The sequence below is a fragment of the Acipenser ruthenus genome, chromosome 2 (assembly GCF_902713425.1).
Source record: "Acipenser ruthenus chromosome 2, fAciRut3.2 maternal haplotype, whole genome shotgun sequence".
In the NCBI taxonomy this organism is placed as follows: domain Eukaryota; kingdom Metazoa; phylum Chordata; class Actinopteri; order Acipenseriformes; family Acipenseridae; genus Acipenser; species Acipenser ruthenus.
This window is the reverse complement of record NC_081190.1, coordinates 619,270-636,943: the sequence shown is the minus strand read 5'-3', so window position 1 is coordinate 636,943 and position 17,674 is coordinate 619,270. Positions and strand designations below refer to the sequence as shown.

The following is a 17,674-nucleotide window of genomic DNA, read 5'->3' as shown; positions in this document are numbered from 1 at the left end:
ATGCAGGTGATATAAGCACAGTGATTCAGTGCGAGGATGCAGGTGATATAAGCACAGTGATTCAGTGCGAGGATGCAGGTGATATAAGCACAGTGATTCAGTGCGAGGATGCAGGTGATATAAGCACAGTGATTCAGTGCGAGGATGCAGGTGATATAAGCACAGTGATTCAGTGTGAGGATGCAGGTGATATAAGCACAGTGATTCAGTGCACGGATGCAGGTGATTATGTTTTTACCGCAAACTCGTTCTCGGGGTTTTTGGGTCCCTTCCTAACTGGCCGAGAGTAGGTGAAGTTCTGAACTTTATTGGCTTTGTAGAAACTAAAAAACAAAAAGAAGTTTGTTAGAAACCTGAATATTCATGTATCTTTGTTTTCTTATATTTAGCTGTCTATGCCTCTTAAGTACATTATAATCATGGTTTGTATGGATGATTCTATTTATCTGTTTAGGGAATCTCTTGTTTGCAATAATGTCATGCTGATATCAGCAGTAAATCCCTACATTATACACAGTTATGAGGTTAGATATTGTATCTGCACAGTTCTAATGCTTTTACAATAGAGAGTACACTGATTGGAGGCGGTACTATTACACACTTACCAAGAAACTCAAAACTAAGGGTTAACAAGAAAACGATTCGTAATAAGCCCCTCATATTTGTGTAGCTTTCTTGATCCTGTATGTTGATCATATAAGACAGCAATACTTTCTGACCCATTCCATACTAACATAAATGGAAATTTAACCCTTTGCGGTCCTATGTCGGACCAGGTCTGACATTACAATTTTTCCTTTCCGGTCCAAGATAGCTGCTTCTGCATCCAGCGCTCAAAGAATATCACGGACATTTGCCAAGCTTTTTGAGATGTTATAGTAATAAAATAATGACTTGGATTGCATTATTGAGGAGCTTGGTGATAAAACGAGCGATGAGAAGAGGTATGAAGAGGTATGAGAAAAATACAGCGAACAAGGGGTGGGGCGGGACTGGAGATGCAGTACTGAGTGTCCTGTTGATATGCAGTGCCTTTTAAACCAGTTTTACTGTGAAAAAAATACTTTTAAACAGCGCGTCTAAAATAAACTGCGCGTGTGAAAATAAATTGGACCTGACACACCTGACAGGCGCTGAATAAATGGACCGCAAAGGGTTAAGAACAAGAGGGAGGCCATTCAGCCCATCAATGCTCCTAAGTCTCTTTCCACTTAATTTCCATCTGTGTCTTCTGGTCCTGGTTTCTGTATTCTTCGGGTTAATTTCAACTGCTTTTAAGATTTTAAAGACTTTAATCAAGTCTCCCCTAATTCTCCTTTGTTCCAGGCTAACTAAATGAAGTTCCTGCACCCTTTCATCGTAGCTCATCCCTTTAGGAGGTGAGGTTCTCCCCCCTGTGTCTTCAGGGGCACACTGAGCTGTGCTTTGGAGGCTCTGCCCATCTGTCCTCGAGACAGCCAGCACTGCGAGCTGCATTAAAAACTGATAGAGATAATAGGGCTCCCGGCTCTGAAATTGTAATTTACTTGCTTAATTATATGAGATCCTGCCACACAAATACAAAGCAAATAGAGCCTAATGGCTCTTGCTAGATGCTGCTGCTTTGTACAGACAATTAGATCAACATTAGCTTTGCCCCCTGGAGCCTTTCGACCCAGCTGGAAAACAATCGTACAAATGAGGGAAGACCCCTGCTGCTGGATCTGCTGTGCAGAGCGGCAGTGTCTGTTGACAGCCCGGTTTGTTTACAGTCTCCAGAGGCGCTTTTAGCTGTAAGGACTCCACTCTCTGCTTGCTTTCATGTGTTGGTTTTAAAAACATGTCTTCACTTTTAGGGGTGTCCTGGAAAAACTTGACAACCCACGATTTTCTTTTCTTTAGAAAAGCTAACCTTGCTTCTTATTAAAAATAAACATAAATTCCTGAAAAATGAAATGTTTATGGCCTATCCTGATTTTCTACCACATCTTTTTTTTTTTTTTTTAAAGAAAATAGTACATAGTGGTAATATTCAGCAAAATGGGACACATCTGGAATTGCCCTGTTAATTAAACACAGGGGCAGGTGTACTAAGATGGGCCAGCAGCAGCGCAAACATCCCATACATTTTGTCGTATTTATTAAGAGAAAATATGTTAATGAAAAGAGACGCAATATACTAATTGAAATATTTGTTGCATCTTCTTAGTGAGCTCTATTGCGAGAGTCGGGCGACATTGTTCAAATAAATAGCGGGAGCTGAGTTGTGGTTTGCTGCAGTAGAGGGTGTCCGAAGGATAACGTCTATACATGCAAGGGTGCAAGAATCAAAACAACATTGCTTTTGTTAGGAGGTGTCGGGTTTTAAAAAATACAATAAAATCACACACACACATACATTTATAAGGCTCAATGTATTTTAAATGTATAAATCATTGTGCTGAAAAAACACTAATGTGTTTTGGGTAGGCTGCACATTACAATATGAAATAATATATAAATCTGTACAGTACAGTAGCAAAATCAAATGAGCACCCAGCGCACTTTCTTTTTATTTTAGCCTGTAGGCTACCGGTAACACAAAATAAATCATGCTGCTGCATTGCACACATTGCTGTACAATGAGAATAAAAGAGTATTTAAAATTGAAACTGAATGATCATGGAGCCGCATTGACAAGTTACGATACTTACAGGAGGACAGTCCATTCTCGTTAATACCAACTTCAAAGGACCTGCAACCAATTTTGCATTATACCACTAATTCATATTATCATTAACAGCCTATAAGCCAAATGCAGAATAGGTGTGTTAACTATTCCTATACAGATGTTCAGAATGAGCTGGAGGGGTTACCGGCACAAGTGTCCAGCCTATTGCTCCCAACATGTTGCGGAAACCAGAAATGCCATAGAAATTTGTTTTCAAGGCTTGTAAGTACACCCTGCTTTTAGGGAAAAATAGGTATTTGGCCGTTCGCCTCAAAAATGCATTGAGCACAACTGGCAACACACGAGAAAAAACGGACTGGGAAATGCCAGCAACAATTGTGACTGTTTAAAACATGCTTTCAAAAGTTCTGAACACATTGATGCAATTGTAAGTGTCACAATTGCCTGCAGCTTTCATACATCTCATTATAATATTTGAGAACCCTCATTTGCATTATCTCCGCCCCCTTTTTGAGAATTTATGCAGGAACGCCGATAATTACATATTCATCTACGCTTGAACCGCAAACAGAAACTGCAGCTGCAAAGCATTCCCGAAAAAGCTGGAAATAGCATTCGCTTGTTTAGTACATTTCACCCTAGACTTCCGACTCGTTTGCAACTGGTTTGTGACTATTGAGACAGGCACAACACTTTAGTGCACCTACCCCACAGTGTACAGGTAACATTTTCTATAGAAGACACCCATTAAACTGATCTTTTAACACAGGATTATAGTTATAATGTAAGAAACACCCTTGTCAAATACAGTACATTATGTTTAGAAGTGGAATGCACTTTTAACTAGATACAGTACAATGTTGCCAGGACATGCCTTTTGAGATGAGAATGCACAAGTCTCAAAGTGAAGTGAAAGAAGGTTTCCTTGAGACACCTCAATCTGTCACACTTACTCGAGGATCTGATCGGGGACACACTTGTTCTTAAACAGGTTGTTTTCCACCAGGATCGGCTGGACAGTGAAGCACTGGATATCTAAGAGCACAGTTAAGGGTGGGTGACACTAGGGGGAGCAAGAGACTTAAAGAACATGGGACAACACAGTCAAGAGAGAAAGAAATAATAATACATGGATGTGGAAGCTTTTTCTTTCCTTCTAAGATCTAAGATGTAAATAATCCACTGTACATTCAAGCGAGCACTTATGCAAAGGGTTAGGACTTGCATGCATGCATGGTTATAGAGCTTTCAATATCATCTCATCTATATTGTGAAAAGTATCGAATTTAAATCAAGTGAGGTAATGTTAAAACTTTACAATGCACTAGTAAGACCTCATCTAGAATACTGTGTTCCATTCTGGTCACCTCGCTACAAAAAGGATATTGCTGCTCTAGAAAGAGTGCAAAGAAGAGCAACCAGAATTATATCTGGTTTAAAATGTATGTGATATGCAGACAGGCTAAAAGAATCGAATCTATTCAGTCTTGAACAAAGAAGACGATCTGATTCAAGCATTCAAAATTCTAAAAGTGTCGACCCAAGGGACTTTTTCAACCTGAAAAAAGAAACAAGGACCAGGGGTCACAAATGGAGATTAGATAAAGGGGGCATTCAGAACAGAACATAGGAGGCAATTTTTTACACAGAGAATTGTGAGGATCTGGAACCAACTCCCCAGTAATGTTGTTGAAGCTGACACCCTGGGATCCTTCAAGAAGCTGCTTGATGAGATTCTGGGACCAATAAGCTACTAACAACCAAACGAGCAAGATGGGCTGAACGGCCTCCTCTCGTTTGTAAACTTTCTTATGTTCTTATGCATACTTGCCAACATTTGGAAACTGTTCAGTGGGACTGAATGGCAGTTTTCAAGTCTGATAGTGCCTTTCTTTCAGGTTAGAGTTCAGTTCAAGATTCGGTGTAACCTGGCCCTGACCTCAGTCTACCTTCAGATCTGTGCGTTATGTAAATGAGAAGGAGACAGGAACTGAAGTAATCAGGCCCTTGGCAAATCAAATCCATCCCACTGCATGAATGATAATAAAGTGACTCTTGTAAAGTGAGACTTGTTCATGGAGCCAGGATAAGTGCCATCAGTTCAGTTCAGCAGGGGCCTGATTGCTCATTTCATTAATATAGCTAAACAAGGAGAGTTCATCAAAACAATAAGAACATCTACAAATGAGAGGAGGCTATGCTGCCCATCAGTGCTCGCCCGGTTCCAAGTAGCTGATAGATCTCAGGACTTTGTCAAGACAGGTCTCAAATGCACTCAGTAATCTGGCATCAACTGCATGACTAGGGAACCCATTCCATACCCTCACCACTTTCTGTGTGAAGAACTGTCTCCTACCTTCTGTCATAAATCCATCACCATTTAATTTCCAACTGTAACCCTGCAACCCCCCCCCCCCGTCTCCTCTCACTGTAGGATACACTGTCCAGGGGAGTTCTTGATGTCGTCTCCAGGGGGCGATGTGGTCTTGAGTTTCTCTGCGCTGGGGAACTGAGTCATGAGCTGCAGCTCAAAGTCCTCCCTCCTCTCGTACTCCTTCCCGCGGTGGATGAAGATCATGTTCTGTGGAGGGAGACAGAAACACACAAAACAAACCTTGAGATCTCCCCTTATAAAAGTTTACCACAGTATTTTTCCCATGCTTTTTCCTGTGGTTATGCTATGCATTTACCTTTTATTTAGCTTTTATAAAGATCATCCCAGCAGCTGGTGAGTAAAGACGTGTATAGCACACCCACATGCCTTTTAGTGTTGTCCCCTGCAATCTAATATAAATAATACTGGAGCAGTTTACCTCCCCCTTGTGTTAATCTGTATAATCTAATGGCGATATGCAAATGCAGAGCTGCTAGTGATTATGGGTAATGATTTCTGAGGCAGAAATCAGACTCTTGGCCTCCTTGCTAGGACTGTGTGTATTGCTACCCCCCTGATGGTGCACTGGGCTGCGAGTTGCTATTCACCCCTATCTAAGTAGTGCTGTTCTGAGGTCTGGTAATGGTTGTTAAAGCACACTATTAACTAGCTTAACTCCGGGTACCAATTTTCATTTCAATAAAGGTTGTGGAAAATGAGCTTTGCCTCTGTGTGAGCCACTCCATCCTTTTGATTCTCTACAATATATTTAATGAAGTAACTGCGTGGGCTGGAACCTTTGCACCCAGCAGACAGAATGAAGTTAACAGCCATGACCTAGTGCCTCCCAGGTCAAGGGAATGGAAAGAGACTGCCAGGCTGCTCTGATGGAAACAGGAGCACATCGAGGGGCTTATGGAAAGAGACTGCCAGGCTGCTCTGATGGAAACAGGAGCACATCGAGGGGCTTATGGAAAGAGACTGCCAGGCTGCTCTGATGGAAACAGGAGCACATCGAGGGGCTTGCTGGAGAAGCACTGATGGAAATGCAGCGTCACTGAGACAGGATCAGTAAAGATGAAAGGGGGCTCCATGTGTGGAAACCATACAGATCTATCCTTTCTCCTGCATGTGCTGTGATTGGACCCCAGCCTGACTGAGCCCAGGAGACACCAGCAAATCCACCCTATTGATGACCCCCAAGCTCCACATGCAGGCGCTGCTTCCAGCATGCAGGCGCTGCTTACAGCACGCAGGCGTTGCTTACAGCATGCAGGTGCTGCTTCCAGCATGCAGGCGCTGCTTCCAGCATGCAGGCGCTACTTACAGCACGCAGGCGCTACTTACAGCATGCAGGCGCTGCTTGTCCTTTCTCTTGGGTTTTCTGTTAGCTGCTGCTTGCAGGGTTTCTATCAAGCCTTTAGGGCTTTGAGGTGTTTCATGGAAGGCGATCTGTAAATCCCTTTCGTATTGTATTTGTGCTGGCTGGTTTTCTAGTGTTTGTTTCATTTTAATGGGGTTTGCTAAGCCTTACAGCATTTCCCTACAAATCAAACAGATTAAAATAGCTTGAGGTATAGATGCCCATGTAAATATACATATATACACGGCCTGTCCACATTTTTTAGAACCTGCAACTAATATCAGGTTGAGCCACCGTTCACAGATCACAGCCAGCAAAAGAAGGCAAAGGATCATGTTTGTTCAAGTTCATCCCATATAAACTCAATGGGATTGTGGTGTCCATGGGAGATGACTAGGGCTGTATTGTTTTCATGGTAAAAAATGGCTTGATATTTCATGATTTTACCATCAAACATAATATTTATTAAAAGCAGAAAACATTGTGTTGTCACATTCAAAATGTGATTATTTTCTCTAGAGTTATTATACAACAAAGTTTGTATAATAACTCCTAACTTTTCCTAAATATTTAAATGCTTAACCGAAAAACAGCTACATTGTAGAATATTTCATTTTTGAATTCCTCCTTTATAGAGATTCTATCTGGACAGAGCAAGCTTCAGCAGAAATATTTCCGATCTTTGATGCAGCTGCTGGCTTTTTTGTTGAAAACATTTTAAAGAAATCATGCAGCTCTATGCAGTGTGTTCCATCATTTACCAGAATCAAACCAAAAAGGCTGCCAGGTTCTAAATGCAACAGCTGATGTTGTCAATAAGGAAAACTTTTACTGTATTTATTTGTACGTGATACAAAACATGTATATTTACACTATTCTTTCATAAACGGGAACTACATATTACATGACAATTTCATGGAAATCGTGAAAAAAAAAAAACTGCCTTAAAGATGATTCTCTGCCATGCTCCTCAAACCATTTGTGCCCAATTCGGGCACAGATGAGGGTACACCAGAAGCTGCCTCACACCAGGGCAATGTCCTATCAAACGGGTAGACTGAGCCCTTTTTCCTGAAATTCTGTGACAGCGTTTATTAATTTTTTCTGTTTCCATGAGAGCACTGATCAGGTGGCTCTGGCTTGCAGCAGTGGACCGGGCCTGGTGCTGTTCCAGCTTCGGAGAAACCCGGCCCCTGCTCCACACACGTCAGTGATAAATCTAACTGGATCGGGTGTGTGCTGCATTCCTTGAGTATCCTTTAAGCTCCCTGTCTGTCTCTGCAGAAAGGCGGGCTTTTGACAGCACCGCTACACATAATCGATTTTCATTGTTTGCAAAGGTTCAGGTATCTATTACTTTTGATTGTGCACATCTAAATGTTAATCTGCAGCAGGGGAAGGGGGGGTTTGCTTACGGACAAGTTGGCTGTCTTTAATCACCCTGCCGTGGAGCAGGAGCACCATGTCCTGAGACACAAAATCAGTTCTTAAAACACAAGAGCAGCCCAGCCAGTTACACGATCTGACTGGAATTCCCAATGCCTTACAGGTTCCACAGTTCAATCAGTGGAAACACAGAACAGGGTTAGTATTATAGCCACTCGCTGCCATAGCTCCTCCACTGCAAGAGAGGAGACAGACAGCCCTACGACTGTTTGAACTGAGACAAGTTTGGGATACAAGAGAGAGAGAACGTGCTGTGGCTCAGTGGCCCTGCTAGAAACATTGAAATAACGAGCGTTCGTCTCAAGTGACACGTGGCACTTTGTCATACTGTATGCCACATACTGCAAATGAGATGCGGCATCTCAGTCGTGGATAAATATCTGAATGAATATGAAGCGTGGCAGCTGGAGGAAGCTGATGAGGAGGAGCAGCGAGACTGAAGGGCCTCCACAGGGGTCATAAAGAGCTCTGCAGGGAACCCCACTACAGTAACGGCTGCTGAAGAGCTTATTCATAGAGATAACATCGAAACAGCAGGCACAGCGTTTTCACAGGGGCGCACAGAGGCTCTTCACAGACAGCAGCCTTCAAATTGCTTTGTTTTTTTTCCAGCATTGCAGAGTTGCCTAGTCATTGCAAAGTAGCATAGCAATGTGTAGTTAAGCATGTTAAAAACGTGGTGAAACTGTGGCTGCATTAACCACAGACAGGCATTGCAAATCATCATGAAGAAATACTGCGAGGTATTTGAGTAGGATGCAGTAGAGACGATTCCTCTAGCGTTGGGATTGAAATTGCTCTGCCTTGACTCACAGCATTTTTTAAGTATGTTTGTTGACAACAAATACCTATGTGGCTTCTGATTCAGTACAAACGTAAATAAAGGAGCCACATTTTTTAAATATGAGATTGTTTTACACTTTTTTTTAGAAAACGGTATAATATTTGTTTATTTTCAGAACCTTGCAGAACCTGCCTCCTAACACCCAACCCTATGGACCATGATCGTGCCTGTATGTGACTGTAGGTACGTGCATTCCCTTCCATATTATCCTCCGGAGGGGAGGAATACCTGGGGAAGAGGATAGATCCATATTATCCTCCGGAGGGGAGGAAATCCCCGGGGAAGAGGATAGATCCATATTATCCTCCGGAGGGGAGGAAATCCCCGGGGAAGAGGATAGATTCATATTATCCTCCGGAGGGGAGGAAATCCCCAGGGAAGAGGATAGATCCATATTATCCTCCGGAGGGGAGGAAATCCCCGGGGAAGAGGATAGATCCATATTATCCTCTGGAGGGGAGGAAATCCCCGGGGAAGAGGATAGATCCATATTATCCTCCGGAGGGGAGGAAAGCCCTGGGGAAGAGGATAGATCGGAGGAAGTTGTACACTTAACATTTTTCCATATTTCTGGAAACCCACCTATCCCTTTTTGATGAAACTTGGTATTACCATTATTTATCAAAGGACATGGAGAATATCACATCCTGTGGATACATGGGGGAGTCTGTACATACATCCATCCCTGGGCCGGATGAACCTCTACACAAATTATGCTATAGCGTAGGGCCCACAGCAGAACTGGGGCCCACGCGAGGTCGACGTTTTTGGGACATTTTACACAAACTGCATGTGGGCGGCCGGGCCCAAGCACACAGGAAGAGGGGCGCAAGAAAACTGGCTTTCGGTTCATTTTTTCGGTTCATAATTATTTGTATTACATACAAAAAAAATCACTTTAACTAAACTGTACAGCTCTGTTGTGTGCCTGCGTGTAACACACGCCATGCACATAGTGCTGTGCAGTGATTATGTCATGTGACTATATGCAATCTAGGCAGGAAATTAAAATACTACACACTGTAAACAAGACAATGCATGTCTCAAAATGTGTCTGCAGCAAATCATGTGAAGCAGAATCCAGCAGGAGTTTACACAGCGATGAAGGGAAGCTCTTCTGTAAGTCCTGTACGTTACTGTAGATCACTAGCGAGAATCAGCTGTTGACAGGCATTTAGATTCAAGTATTCACCGAAAGAGAAATCCAGAGCAGTACTGCGACTGCTTTACTTGCAAAGAAACAAAAAACGGTGACTTTCATGTTCCAAAATTCCACTGAAAACCGTGAAGCACGAAACACATTACATTTTGACTGGACAGAGGTGTTTGTTTGCGCAAATATCTCTCTTGAAAAATTGGACAACCAAAAAGTTACATAAATTCTTCAGACTGAGTGTAGCAAATAGTGGAGCGATTCCTTCATCAGCCCAGCTGAGACGTGAATACTTAAGTTGCCTAGTATCACAAGAAGGAGATTATGGAATTGGTAAAACAGTCTGGTTGCTTGTCAGTGGTCACACTGACGAGTTGACTGATGCACAAGATCAGTATGGGCTACACATTGTATTTGTTTTACAAGGCCTAAATGGTGAACATGCATCTGACGTAGAACTGAAAGCTGTCCACACTTTATCTACAGGCTGTTAATTACAACACCGTTTCATAAGCTATTGTGCATTCGGCCCCCAAAATACGGGTTAGCGTAGGGCCCCCTCGTCCTTTAATCTGCCCTGATCCGTCCGTCTGTACGTCACACTGACATGTTTGCATATATCTGGACAACCGCTTATCCAACTGGAATGAAACTTGGTGCTAACGTTATTTAGAATAAGCTATCAGATTATCTGGATATGGAGGGGCCTGTCTGCCCGTGCTTTCATCTGTCTGTATGTCAAACTTTGGATATTTATGGATATGTGTTAATAATGCATGCAATTCCAGTTTCTAGTCACTTAGCGCCCTCTAATATGCAAAACACACAACAGCTGGTTAAACAGATTGTCCCGCCACTGCCATGGAAATTATGACGGGGCATTCTCCAGCACTGGGGTAGAAGGTTTTAATTGCCATTGTAAATGCACAGTAAAAACATATTACTGTACAAGCATGTGAAACTACACGATGTGCAGACAGACCTGGGGCAAGCTAGCTAGCAAGCAAACTATATTATTTTCAGAAAACGATATCCACTCAGCCTAAGTCTGTGTGATTAAAGGATAAAGGTGTTATTATTTTTTATGGAAGTGAATGGGATTTAGCAGACTGCTTTCTGAAGCTGCAGCTCTGTCTCTCACCTGGACACACGGGCATGTAATGCAATGTAATGAAGAGCCCTGACACTCTAATCAGTAATCTGTTCACCCTGTTTCTTTTACTGTTTGTAGGAATGTTGGTTTCCTTATTTTATTAAAGTTACCCACAGTAAATTTGCACAGTAATTACGCACTTTCCCGCCATGTTTATACAATGCATTAGCATAGTTTAACAGGGTTTGCCATGTTTATTAATATGCTTTACTGCACCTCTCTGGGCTTTAGAATGCTTGCCTGTGCTTTACCATGCTTTCACTCTGCTTTATTACATTGTGCTATGCTCTTACTATGGGAAACTTATTGTAAAGGGTTGTAAAAAGAACAGCGGGTGTGTTTTTATTTTATTTTTTACAATTGTCATTACTGCAGGGAAAACGTGATGCATTTTACAAGTACAGTACTGCAATTTCATTACATTTTGATTGAAACAATAATAAAAAAAAAACTTTTAAAGCACAGGGACTTGCAGACCTTCAAACCTCATAAAACTTGGATGAACAAACAAAATGACGTCAGAACGTCACTAAAAAAGAAGGATGCAAGCGAGAGATGGAGTGTACAGTAATGAATCCCTGCAGGGGGCTCACAGGGGAGCTGGCTTGGTTTTAATGAAGACCTAGCACAGCTTACAGCCTGCTTTTTACTTTGTTCACCTGCACCAGCCCCCTATGGGAGATTATTGCTTTAAATACTGCTGGGCTTGCAAAAACAGCAGCAGCCGTGCGCTTCGATGTGTGCCTTTGATAATACCCTTAAGAAAGCTGTTCACAGTAATTGTGCAAGCCATTCAAGTGCTTTGAAAATCTGCTTTGTGCTTTACCACAATTATTAAACACTCAATAGCGCTAAACGTAGAAATACTAAAAGAAAATGAATAGAGTCATTGACAAACATTTCAACTTGAAGTCTTTTGCATTGTCTATGATTTACTAAGCTTCTACTCTGGGATTACAGCAGTAACTGTCTTCTATAATGATAACAGGAGCTTTAGTGTCATGATTTACAAACTTCATTGAGTACATGGAGCCATGTACAGTGCAGAAGCAGGTGGCTTTACTCATGGAAAAGCCTCTGTGAGAAAGCAGTTTGCAGGGAGAGTTCCCCGCACAGCCCTGTCTCGGTGTTTCTGGTTCAGAACCAGACCTGGACTCCAGTAGGTTGTTCATTGATAATGGATGGCAACCCGGGCTTTTCGTTCTTTAAAAAAGTGTGTTTGAATTCTGGTTTGATTTTTTAACCATCCCAGAGAGACGGTTAACTTTCTCTTTTTGCTTGGCTGCAAATATCTGCTGCTAAGTGTTGACTGAAATACGTTTTACCCAGTAATGTACATTCATGTTTCACAGGTTCTACAAGGATGAGCAAACCTGGTCCCAGCGCACCATTCCCCACCAGCACAATGTCCCAAAAAGGTCTAGAAATGAACAAAATACCAAATAATAAGCTGAATGCAACTGACTCAGCTTCAGCTTTACACTCTATCAGCTTGATCACAAACCTTACTTGCTATTCATTGGATAAGACTGATTGGGTCAGCATTGATGTCTCTATTCATTGGGTAAGACTGATTGGGTCAGCATTGATGTCTCTATTCAGCGGGTGAGACTGATTGGGTCAGCATTGATGTCTCTATTCATTGGGTAAGACTGATTGGGTCAGCATTGATGTCTCTATTCATTGGATAAGACTGATTGGGTCAGCATTGATGTCTCTATTCAGCGGGTAAGACTGATTGGGTCAGCATTGATGTCTATTCATTGGGTAAGACTCATTGGGTCAGCATTGATGTCTCTATTCATTGGGTAAGACTGATTGGGTCAGCATTGATGTCTCTATTCATTGGATAAGACTGATTGGGTCAGCATTGATGTCTCTATTCAGCGGGTAAGACTGATTGGGTCAGCATTGATGTCTCTATTCATTGGTTAAGACTGATTGGGTCAGCATTGATGTCTCTATTCATTGGGTGAGACTGATTGGGTCAGCATTGATGTCTCTATTCATTGGGTAAGACTGATTGGGTCAGCATTGATGTCTCTATTCAGCGGATAAGACTGATTGGGTCAGCATTGATGTCTCTATTCATTGGGTGAGACTGATTGTGTCAGCATTGATGTCTCTATTCATTGGGTAAGACTGATTGGGTCAGCAGTGATGTCTCTATTCATTGGGTAAGACTGATTGGGTCAGCATTGATGTCTCTATTCAGCGGGTAAGACTGATTGGGTCAGCATTGATGTCTCTATTCATTGGGTAAGACTGATTGGGTCAGCATTGATGTCTCTATTCATTGGGTAAGACTGATTGGGTCAGCATTGATGTCTCTATTCATTGGGTAAGACTGATTGGGTCAGCATTGATGTCTCTATTCATTGGGTAAGACTGATTGGGTCAGCATTGATGTCTCTATTCAGCGGGTAAGACTGATTGGGTCAGCATTGATGTCTCTATTCAGCGGGTGAGACTGATTGGGTCAGCATTGATGTCTCTATTCATTGGATAAGACTGATTGGGTCAGCATTGATGTCTCTATTCATTGGATAAGACTGATTGGGTCAGCATTGATGTCTCTATTCAGCGGGTGAGACTGATTGGGTCAGCATTGATGTCTCTATTCATTGGGTGAGACTGATTGGGTCAGCATTGATGTCTCTATTCAGCGGGTAAGACTGATTGGATCAGCATTGATGTCTCTATTCATTGGGTAAGACTGATTGGGTCAGCATTGATGTCTATTCATTGGGTAAGACTGATTGGGTCAGCATTGATATCTCTATTCATTGGGTAAGACTGATTGGGTCAGCATTGATGTCTCTATTCATTGGGTAAGACTGATTGGGTCAGCATTGATGTCTCTATTCAGCGGGTAAGACTGATTGGGTCAGCATTGATGTCTCTATTCATTGGGTAAGACTGATTGGGTCAGCATTGATGTCTCTATTCATTGGGTAAGACTGATTGGGTCAGCATTGATATCTCTATTCATTGGGTAAGACTGATTGGGTCAGCATTGATGTCTCTATTCAGCGGGTAAGACTGATTGGGTCAGCATTGATGTCTCTATTCATTGGGTAAGACTGATTGGGTTAGCATTGATGTCTCTATTCATTGGATAAGACTGATTGGGTCAGCATTGATGTCCATTCATTGGGTAAGACTGATTGGGTCAGCATTGATATCTCTATTCATTGGGTAAGACTGATTGGGTCAGCATTGATGTCTCTATTCAGCGGGTAAGACTGATTGGGTCAGCATTGATATCTCTATTCATTGGGTAAGACTGATTGGGTCAGCATTGATGTCTCTATTCAGCGGGTAAGACTGATTGGGTCAGCATTGATGTCTCTATTCATTGGGTAAGACTGATTGGGTCAGCATTGATGTCTCTATTCATTGGATAAGACTGATTGGGTCAGCATTGATGTCTCTATTCATTGGGTAAGAATGATTGGGTCAGCATTGATGTCTCTATTCATTGGGTAAGACTGATTGGGTCAGCATTGATGTCTCTATTCATTGGGTAAGACTGATTGTGTCAGCAGTGATGTCTCTATTCAGCGGGTAAGACTGATTGGGTCAGCATTGATGTCTCTATTCATTGGATAAGACTGATTGGGTCAGCATTGATGTCTCTATTCAGCGGGTGAGACTGATTGGGTCAGCATTGATGTCTCTATTCATTGGGTAAGACTGATTGGGTCAGCATTGATGTCTCTGACAGAGTCCAGTGGAATCTCAGTCTTCTTCTGCTCGAGGTTCGTTGTCTTTGCCTTGGCCAGCGTATACTAAAGCACTGCCTTTGGTTCTCTAGCAGACTGTGCTGGCTCTATCACCGCCATCAGTTTCCCATGTATACCATTTCTGCCTAAATAGTGCTTGTTGAATCATTAGCATGCTGAAATTCTTAATGATCCCTTATATATATTTCTATTAAAGCTTTAAGGTTTAGGCTTTCTGGACACTGACATCCAAACCCACCTCCAAATGGGGCACGATGGTCAGGTCATATGCGTGCAAAAATGGCCTCGAGCTGTCCTTGTTCCTGAGGTTTGAACCTTCCAGTATCCCTTCGGATTACATGAATCTGTAAGATATTTAAACTGTGGTAGCCTGGGGGAATAGGGAGGGGAATGGAGACTTGAGAGCATCTGAAAATAAGCCATGTTGGAGGAATGCAGACAGGTGATTTATTGACCTGTGTTGGGATTATACTGTAACAGCCCTTGGCTTGACATCAGGACAGCAACCCCTGCAGCACAAGCCACCCAGCCACATGATGGTGTTACTCTCACACATTTCAATTTACTGGGACACATACACTGTTTGGTCACTTCATGAGGACCTGTACCAATACAGCAAGTCCATATGTTGCATGTCTAGTGAGCAGGAGCCACTAGACATACAGGGCTATTGTGTAAGGTAAAAGAGCATTTCCTGATGTAGCTTATCACTGTGCCATCTGCCATCGTCCAGCCTCGGCGTGCCGATAGCAGGAGGAGAGAGGGTGGGGTGCTGGCTCCAGGACAGGAGCCTGAAAGCCAGCATGGAGCACGGAGGATGGCGTGAAAGTCATTTCTCTGCAGTGGAGGGTCTCCCTGCATGTGAATTAATCTCCCAGTTTAGACAGAACTGTACAGACGAGCTTGCTTTCTGATGATTCAGACGAAAAAGCGGATTTAGCCTCTCGATTTAAACTGGAGTACGAGGAGACAATGGATTTCACACATTATTTCAAAGTATCAAAATGTATATACCATATTTAATAAGGGGGGGGGGGGTCTTGAATAATTACTGCTAAAAAGGTTACGCTTTGAAAATGAGAGAGAGAGAGAGAGAGAGAGAGAGAGAGAGAGAACATTGCCTTTGAAAGCTTTGAAAGTGAAATTTGAACTTGAGTTGTTTATAAGGAGGCTGTGTGGTCCAGTGGTTAAAGTAAAGGGCTTGTAACCAGGAGGTCCCCGGTTCAAATCCCACCTCAGCTACTGACTCATTGTGTGACCCTGAGCAAGTCACTTAACCTCCTTGTGCTCTGTCTTTCGGGTGAGATGTAATTGTAAGTGACTCTGCAGCTGATGCATAGCTCACACACCCTAGTCTCTGTAAGTCGCCTTGGATAAAAGCGTCTGCTAAATAAACAAATAATAATATAATAGGTTTTGAAAAAACTGTCATCCAATTAAGTTCTAAAACAAATTAGATATCTTGAAATAGGCTGTTTATCTCTATGTTTAAAACCTACAGTAGATACAGTCTGGGTTATTGTGCATTCTATGTGAAATACACATCAGAAAGAAAGACAGACAGACATGTGGTATACTGTACTGTAGTTAAGCATCACAGAAGTTTAGTAAATAACAGTAGAATGCCAGCACGGGTGCAGTTTAATAAAGCACACAGTGACACTTGGGGACAGACAGCAAGCCTACCCGGAGGAAGGTGGGGAACCCCTGGCCATAGTACCCCACTGCGAAGTAGTCTGGCTTGGGCCGGAGCACAGTCATGATGTTCTGGAAGAACTTGGCCTGTATTTGCTAGAGAGAGAGAGAGAGAGAGAGAGAGAGAGAGAGAGAGAGAGATGTGGATTTGAACGAGAGACAGGATAAAACAAAATCCTTCTGCTAATATTTTCATAGTAGGTACCTAACACTTTTTTCTTGTGTTGAACTTGCAATATTACAGACAGTCCATCTATAACTGTAAACCCTCAGTCATAACCTCTGAGGTCCGTATTAACAGAACACTGACCTTCGAGTTTAGCATACGCTTTGTGTAGTGCATAGAGAAGTAGTATCTATTGAAATGATTTATGCTTAAGTTAGCATTGGTATTCAGAAAGGTCACTTGACTCCCATTCAATTTAGTGTACACTAAAGAGGTTGCACTGCTGTAGAATGAAAAGCAACTTACCATGATAAGCAATTGAATGTGTTATTAAAGCAGTCAGCATGTTTGTTTGGTGATCTCAATGATTAAAGCATGGAGTTTTGTTTTTAACCGGTCTTTTTGTTATTATCAAATCAAATATTTTAGAGAAAGCAAATGATAAGATTCTCCGTGCTGCCTGAAAATGAAGCCTGTTTGAAGCCCTGACTCTGCTGTGTGAACCGTGTGGATCTGTGTGACCCCTGGGTGTGCTGGGGATAGAAGAGCTTTGAGGTGCCAATTACACTCCCAGCAGCTGTCTCCTCTCAATCATCACCAGAGGCTGCTAGGCTCAGGTGAACTCCTTTATACCAAAGAAATAAAATCATCTCTGCTGCCTCCTGTCTCGCAGGTGTACCCGTGATGCGAGCAGCGCCAGAGTCTATTCTGTTTGTCTGTAAAGAAACGGCTTAAAGGATACCACTGTCCACCCTGCTGCTTTCCCTTCACTACCCCTCCCTCCAACCCATCTCCAGCTGCACCCTCTTGACTCAAATTGGCACTGAGCATCTAATGGTTAAACCGCTCACCCTCTGCCCATCTATACCCCCCTCCTCTCTCTCTCCCCTTCCTACCCTCTCTATCTCCCTATCTCTTCCTCTGTCCCTCCCTCCCTCCCTCCCTCCCATCTCCCTCCCCCACTCCCCTCCTTTCTCCCTCCCCCTCTCCTCCATCCCTCTCCCTCTCCCTCCTTCCCTCTACTCTAGTTCTCCCTTGCTCTCTCTCGACTAAGTTGGAATTTCAGCATCTCGTAGTTGAATAC

At 42.7% G+C, this 17,674-nt stretch overlaps 1 protein-coding gene across 2 annotated transcripts in view; it reads right to left on the bottom strand.

Moving 5' to 3' along the window:
* The window catches only part of LOC117403985 (dedicator of cytokinesis protein 2-like), a 428,344-nt gene that overhangs the window by 13,128 nt on the left and 397,542 nt on the right, over window positions 1-17,674 (bottom strand). For both annotated transcript variants that reach the window (XM_058985710.1, XM_058985720.1), the window contains 4 exons: window positions 16,416-16,520; window positions 5,090-5,231; window positions 3,604-3,685; window positions 239-323 (listed from right to left, as the gene is read on the bottom strand). In XM_058985710.1, the coding sequence (XP_058841693.1) occupies window positions 239-323; window positions 3,604-3,685; window positions 5,090-5,231; window positions 16,416-16,520 (414 nt within the window). The remainder of the gene's footprint in view (window positions 1-238; window positions 324-3,603; window positions 3,686-5,089; window positions 5,232-16,415; window positions 16,521-17,674) is intronic.